General features: G+C 43.1%; 1 protein-coding gene across 1 annotated transcript in view; it reads left to right on the forward strand.

Annotated features, from left to right (window-relative positions):
* LOC133024636 (kelch-like protein 29) overlaps positions 1 to 3,667 on the forward strand; it is a 152,577-nt gene extending 148,910 nt beyond the window's left edge. Inside the window, exons 12-13 of the mRNA XM_061091797.1 lie at positions 323 to 467; positions 3,484 to 3,667. Coding sequence (XP_060947780.1) covers positions 323 to 467; positions 3,484 to 3,667 — 329 coding nt within the window. The remainder of the gene's footprint in view (positions 1 to 322; positions 468 to 3,483) is intronic.
* Positions 3,668 to 8,012: the final 4,345 nt, after the last annotated feature.

Raw genomic sequence — 8,012 nt, forward strand, 5'->3', positions numbered from 1 at the left:
GTGCTTTTTTACCGGTTTCACCATCTATTCCGTTTTCTCTCTCGCCAAGCAATCTTGTGAATGGCACATCTGTAAAGTGATAAGGAGAATGTTGATGATGAGTTTTGCATGCGGCCGGGGGGGGAAACCGGCCGCAGACGAATAGGGAGAGGCAGGCAGACGAATAGGGAGAGGGAAATAAATTGAGACCATTACACTGAATGGAAATTTTCTGCTGTGTGAGGGAACGGTGTGCAAACAATGGTTGTGTTTTAACAAAAAGCTCTTCTCTCCTCTCCCCCCCCCCCCCCACTCTCTCTCTGTCTTCCTCTCGTATCTCTAGATAACAAATACGCCCCTGCAGTGAGCTTAAATGGCTTTATATTCATCCTGGGAGGAGCCTATGCTCGAGCTACCACTATCTATGACCCAGACAAAGGCAACATCAAGGCTGGTCCCAACATGAATCACTCTCGGCAGTTCTGCAGGTAAGAGATTATTAATGCAGCAGCGCCACGTGTAATTTAAATCCCCAGAGTGGATTTTTTTAAAGAAATTTTTCTTTTCTTTTCTAAATATCAAATTCCAGGTCTGTCTTGTGCGACGCTTCAAAAAACACTGAAATGATTGTTCTTGCACAAGCTTTAAAAAGATAAAACGCACACTGATCCTTCAGTCGTGGTGTTACAACACGGAGCTAACAGCTGCACAGGGAGGAAATATTCAGGCCGGCTAATTAAAGTTGTAACAAATCCAGTTGTGCGTCTGACAATTATTCTAACATGATGGATTTTCGTTTGTGAAATTTCTCCCTCGGTACAAAAATAGCTTTCTAATTCATGGGCTCGTTTTTTAAATTTTTGATTTTGATTTTTAATTTCCCTGTTTTACCCTGAGTTATATTTATTATTTGTTTGCCTGCAGTTAGGTGAGTGCAATGTTTGTGTTCTTAAAAGAGCAGGAAACTGCAGAATGCATCTGAAGCTCTAATAGAATTTGTGGAAACGTAATGGCTGATAAGGGCAGATAAATGAAATGAACACCAATGGGATGGTGTTCTAACATCCCTGTCAGCTCGAGCCACTGAGGTGTGCCGCCTGCTGGATAACGAACCCAGTTCTCTACATTCCAGACGCTTTTTTTCCTGCAGAGGCAAAGAAAAGAAGGGAGGAGAGAAAAAGGAGGAGAAAGAGAGAAGTCTGAGATGCATTCGGGAAGCAATTACAGCCGGTGATCTTATGTGCCCAATGCATATCATAAATCACGTTGTCAGAGTTATTGATAAGCTGCAGCCGACCACGCCAGGCAGCTGTTCTGCTACATTTAACTAAGTCTGACACAACAGAGGAAGAAATGGGGGGGGGGGGGGGGACAACAAACACGCTGAAAAGAGAGCTGCTCAGAAATCTGCACTATCTGCACTGCACGCTCCAACACCGGGGCTGGAGTCTCGCAGGACATCGTGCAGGAGAGCTGATATTCTCCCCTCGCTGCGTCCACGCACCTCCCCTATAGGCCTGCACCTCCCCGTATACCCGCACCTCCCCTGTAGGCCCGCACCTCCCCTGTAGACCCGCACCTCCCCTGTAGACCCGCACCTCCCCTCGCCAAGCAATCTTGTGAATGGCACATCTGTAAAGTGATAAGGAGAATGTTGATGATGAGTTTTGCATGCGGCCGGTTTCCCCCCCCGGCCGCATGCAGGGGAGGTGTTCTTCGGCACCTCCCCTGTAGGCCCGCACCTCCCCTGTAGGCCCGCACCTCCCCTGTAGACCCGCACCTCCCCTGTAGACCCGCACCTCCCCTGTAGGCCCGCACCTCCCCTGTAGGCCCGCACCTCCCCTGTAGACCCGCACCTCCCCTGTAGGCCCGCACCTCCCCTGTAGGCCCGCACCTCCCCTGTAGGCCCGCACCTCCCCTGTAGGCCCGCACCTCCCCTGTAGGCCCGCACCTCCCCTGTAGGCCCGCACCTCCCCTGTAGGCCCGCACCTCCCCTGTAGACCCGCACCTCTCCTGTAGGCCTGCACCTCCCATCTGTTTATGGAGGAGAGCAGCTCTAGGCTTTGCCCCTGTGCGCTCTCCATTCTGGATCAACTGCGCTTTCTCCCTGAGTAGATTTAGGCTTTATGTAATAATCTTTTTTAGTCCCAGCAGTGTTTTCTGCAATAGGACTGTTTTTTTTGCCCTCGCTCTCTCTCTCTCTCTCTCTCTTGTGTGTGTGTGTGTGTGTGAGCGTGCACCTTATGTAAATGCAGATCGTTACAAACCCCAATAGGAGTACAAAGCTCTAATCAGCTTACAGCCCAAGTTTTAATCCTCTCTGCACACAAACTCGTGTTTCTGTTTCTCATATCAAATGAGCACATTTGTACAGATATTAGCTTTTTCATTATTTTTCTCCTTTGCCCTCGAGAGGGAAAGTAATGTGTGTGTGCGTGATTTTTTTTTACCCGAGCATACAAAGTAGCCTTGTTGGGCATGTCGAGATTGATGTCAAATAAACTCCTGACGTGGCCCCCAGCGTGACAATCAGCGTGTTTTTTTTTTAGAGACGCTGTCTTCTGTCTGGCTTTGTTGTTTGGTCACGATCAACAACAGGAGTAACATTCCTGCTGCTTCGACTCACACTGTCGCTATCTCATATCAAAGCTACACCTGCGTATCCTCACCGACACACCTGACAGAGTTCCTCTCATCATTATTTGTGCTAAAATGTGTGTTAGCTTAGCACAAAAACTGGAAACGGGGGGAAACTGCTAGCCCGACTTGATCAAATAACCAAATCCATCGGCCGGCTCCTCAAAAGCTCATTAATTAACTTGTGATATTGTGTTTGTACAGTTTATTTTTAAACATCAACGTGTAAACAACAATTGCTCTGAGCAGTTGCTTAGCAACCATCAGAGACTCCAAGAAGTTATTGTTCATGGTCAAAGAATCTAGCACATAGTCCCTTTTTAAATGACAATTTGTTGTTTTCACACCTGAATCGTTTTTTAGGTATTTAAACAAATAACATTAAACATTCTATTTGAATCTGAACCAATTTTCACACAGTCAATAAATGAGTCTTTTTTTTTTTAATCAAGATCCATGAATAACTGTTGAAAAAGGTCCCATCCTGCAATGTTGGCAAAAAGTGATATAAAATCCTCGATCAGCCCCTTTATCCAGATCCACATCTAAATTTAATGGATTCCTCTTCGGCCCATGTCCCATCCCTCCACCATGTTTCATGGGAATCTGTGTTGTTGTTTTTGACAAACAAACGGGGGGAAACATAACCTCCTTGGCAGGGGTGATGATGGGCTGCTGAGCTAAGAGGCTGTGGACTGTCGTTATATGTATCTAATGGAGAGACACAATCTATCCATTAGCTGTGTCATCCAACACTCCACAGTAGATACACACATTTACTACAAAAAACATTCAGCTGTTCCATTAAGAATTCAAACCTTTAAAAAGGAAGAAAACTGAACTAAACCAACGTTTGTCTTTTCACAGTGCCGTGATCCTGGATGGGAAGATCTACGCCACAGGGGGCATCGTGAGCAGCGAGGGTCCGGCCCTCGGCAACATGGAAACCTTCGACTCGTGCACCAACTCCTGGTCGCTCCTGCAGTCGCTGCCCTGCCCGCTCTTCAGACACGGCTGCGTGGTCATCAAGAAGTACATCCAGAGCGGCTGAGGGCAGCTGGCACCCGATCCCACTGGGTCCACGCCGACCACCAGCTGAGCTCCGGTTGTGGGAAGATGCACGACGGCAGCTTGGGGCCGGTCGGTCTGCGGCCTCCGGACTTGACGCCAGCATCCATCCACCCTGTTACCCCCAAAAAAAGGCCCTGTGCAGAATGTACTCATGTTCAACTACTCAGCCATGCCAGGTGGTGATGCCTAACTTCCAGTACTGTACGTGTCATGGTAGTAGTTCATCCTCTCATCCAACAGGCACAGGGGCCGTCTTAGTAATTTACAAGCTTTGTTTTTCGATTTTGAGTTCTGTCTTTTCCAGATCTCTGTGAACTCACCAACTCCCAGTTTCTTTAACAAACTGAGTCTGCGCAGGGGAAGCCAGCGCAGATCCAGATTCTTGTCCGATTCAGTAAATTTTGTTCAGGCTTTTTAGTCTTTCATTAGAGCGGAATTTTGTTTGTGGTGTGTGAAGATTTATTTCAGTAGTGAAAATAAAGGACAAGAGGAGAAGTGAAGGAAAGGACTCAGTTCCTCTTGTGAAAGTGAAATTCCTGCAGCCAGCTTGAGTTCAAGGTCATTTAGAAAACAGATATGAACTTCACGTAACCCAGTTCTTTTAATGACTTGCTAAACATAGGAAAAAACATCCATAAAATCTGGGTCAGGTAGTGTTAAAAAGAGAAAATCTTTATTTTTCTTCAGTAGTTGCAACCTGATTGAGGTATCATCTGAGTGGCCTGTTTTTCCACTTGATTTTCACTCATGCTCTCTGGGAAAAAAACTGATTCAGAGAGATAGAGGGAATTCTCCCTTTCGCTGACTTCTGATGAGATGTTAGAATTGGGGCTGTTCCTCTGGATAAAAGCACAATAATCACCTGTAACTGTTCTCATTCAACTTATCTGATGATCCATGTTCATTTCTTTCTCTCTGTCTTTCACCAGTAGCTCCTCCCACCTTCTTTTTGATTTGTACAATGTGTTTCATTGCAACCCACAAAAGATTGTTGGGTTGGTATTCTGTAAATACAAGAAGGAAATATGTATATTTTAAAAACCTGAAGGCAATTCTGTATAAATGTTTTTAGAAAAAAAAAACGGATAGGTTGGAATCAAACGGTATGTCTGTAAATCTGTACCCAAAAAGAGGAAATTAACAATTGTTATTATTGAAACCTAATACATATACCAGAACAAGAAACATGTGTCGTCAAGTCTGTTTTTTTTGGCATCTGTGATTCTAGAGGTATTTTCAGCTTTCTCAAGGAAGATGTGAGGTGGCCGAGAAGTCTCACACAAGCAACTTAACTGTAAACACGAAGGCAAAAGCCGCGACACAAAAAAGCCACACAACCACAACGGAAGTGAGCGACAACGAATGTTGACGAGGAAATGTACACAGCTACTTTCTGTGGTCAAATGACTGTTTCTGTTCCAACACAGACTTGAGTGCAGAGAATAACTCCGCTAGTTTCATTGTCAAAGTTGTGGTTGTGTTGAGGGTGTTTAGTTGTGTTTTAGCTTTTGAATTATGTTTTCCGTTTACATCTCAGCAACCGTGGGAATCACTCTGCTTGAATCAGTTAAGTCAGGTTTCAAATGAACATTTACCATAGAGTGAGGGTGAAAAGAACATTTTGGTACAGAAAAGTACCAAAGACTAATATAATTATTATTAAAGAGTGATTTTTGATACTCACATATATAATATAAAATATACTTTCTTGCTGCCTGTAAACCAGAAGCAAGTTTTTCTTATTTGGATACAAAACTAAAGTAATCCTGAAAAACCCTCGTCCAATCTTTCTTTTCACAGCTTTCTCTTCGGGATTTCTCATTTTTTCAACATTACCACAGGAAAGAACAACACTTCAAATTTTACAGTTTGCACCTTTTTATTCAAGTATATCACAGCAGTTTATTTGAGAAATACAGTAAATGTTTCATTTCCAAATATAACTTACACTAAAGTAACAATTGCGAACAGGTGTGTTAAATACACAAAAGAAAAAGAATTGACAAAGCTATGAAAAGTCTCGACTAAATTAACTTTGAAAAAAATAGGGAAGAACAAAATCATTCGGGATAGAACAAACCCTTTCGCCTTCTGCATACTGGACTAAGTAGTCTCAACTACCAGACAAAAATTGGTTGTTAGTCCAAACTGGCTACTATTTATAACAAGAAAGGAAGATCACAATGTATGACATTTAAAACTACCCATATATTATTTCCCAATGTGTTTTTAAATCCATAAAAAGTTATTCTCTTGGCAGAAAGTGAACAAGAATACAAAAGTTCAACTGGTCCTGTTTCTCTTCCTAGGGTTTTACTCAAAGACACTACGTTTTTTTAAATATCCTGTTCCATTCTAATAATCGTCACTTCCAGTATGCCACACTCCGTAACCACTTCAAAACGAAGAAAACACCAGAACAATGAAATAAATAGAAAAAGCCAAAAGGGTATGTTGTCGCGTGTTAAACCTGAGAGACCTGTAAACCCTTTATTCCCCCGTACACGCCCTCCCACCCCAAAAAAACCTGCTACACAAACGCTGAGCGATTCAGCAAAGTTGTTGTAAAAACGGACGCATGTTGCTTCCCCATTCTTTAAATTTCAGACGTACAAAAAGACAGTTGACTGAATATAAGATGAAGAACATGTTGAATAATAAATAATAACAATGGATGAGATGAACATTTTGGGGAGGGGGAAAGATGATCAAGTGTAAAGAGGCAAAAAAGAAAACAAAAAGTCCTCTGTAGATTCGGGGTGATGCAGTGAAAGACGAGCAGATGTAGGACGCCTCCTCAGTGCCAATGTACAGTGGAAAATAAGACAACCTGAATCTAAAGCATTAAAAAAAAACTGTTTTCGAAGTTTCCTTAAAATGTATGCGATCGTCATCTGGCTCAATTGCAAACGTACATAACACTCAGAGAGATAAAACAACTGTTGGATTACTGCAGCAGCCTTGGTTGCACTGATCTGGTACAGAGGATGGTACTGTGGATGGTGCAACTGTATTTTTAGGGGGAGGTGTGAGAAAAATAAAAATACTGTTTATGTACCCAGTAAACAGTTTTTTAAAATAAATTAAGCTGAGGTAGCGTTGGTTTTATTCTTCTCTGCAGTAGTCCAAGTGCTAACCTGTCGTTACCAGTTTGCGTCTATTTGTTTCACCCAGAATCAGAGTTAAAGGCAGAGGTGAGCCGGGGTAAGAGTTTCACCGGGAGGAGTTTGAGGATTGGAGGGGGAGGAGCGCTCGGAGAGAAAAGGAGAGGGCCTCCGTCAGGCTGCACCTGCTCGGAACACGGCATCTCTCCCCCAAAATCAAATGTGGCATGAGAAAATCCAGTAAACACCTTCATTTACTGCAGACAGAAAATGTACTGTGTGGGCCACAAATGAGAATCCAGCTTCTCTCGTCTGGTGTTGAGAAAAAAGAAAAATGAATCCGTGAAATCGGAACATACACGTGTGAAAGAAGAAAATCAACTGAAATCATGTAATGCTTTGTACACCTTAGTGATGAGCACTGCCTAGAATGGCCTTGTTCAATACGGAATCACAACACATGCACAAAAAAAAAAAAAAAATTCAACTCAAGCAAAGCATCTTATAAAAAAGTAAAAAAACAGTGATCAAATATGCACCGTAATACATCAGTCGTATGAGCGTCAAACAGAACATTTTCAAACAGGACTCTTGTGAACGGGCGCTGTTGGTGTCAGCACCTTGTTTGAGGGAGTGGGACAACGCTTGGCACGAGCGTTCACGTGACTCACACCCTTATTATTGTTATTATTATTATTTATCTTTCCCATGAAAAACTGAAGAAAGACCTGCCCTGACTGCTTTGTGGTACAAGGTAACTACATATAAATTCCGTAACTACACAAACGTTAATATATTGTTTTTTCTGCTTTCAAAAATTTTTGTTGGCCCATTTTGACATTAGAACTGAGCAGAGATGTAAAAACCTAGATATGACGTTAATCAACCTAATGGCACCGAGATATATACAATTTTTTTGCTTCAAGGTCACCGTGACCTCAATGATTAAGACCCCTCCCCAACTTGAGTTCATTGTCACGAGACTTACGTAAATAATACCCAAAAAAACCATCTTGCGAAATATTTCAGAGTTTCATGAGGTTTCAAATAAGGCACACGCTAGGCAGTGCAAAACTACAGACGCGTTCCAATTCATACTGATTCCAGTATCTCGGCCGGGGGTGTCGATAGAAATCATCCACTGGTGGGCAAAAGCTTGAGTGGGAGCGGAAAACATTCATACTGTGGAACAAAGTGAGGGAGGGAGGGAGGGAGGCGTGC

This window comes from Limanda limanda, chromosome 18 (genome assembly GCF_963576545.1).
Source record: "Limanda limanda chromosome 18, fLimLim1.1, whole genome shotgun sequence".
In the NCBI taxonomy this organism is placed as follows: Eukaryota; Metazoa; Chordata; class Actinopteri; order Pleuronectiformes; family Pleuronectidae; genus Limanda; species Limanda limanda.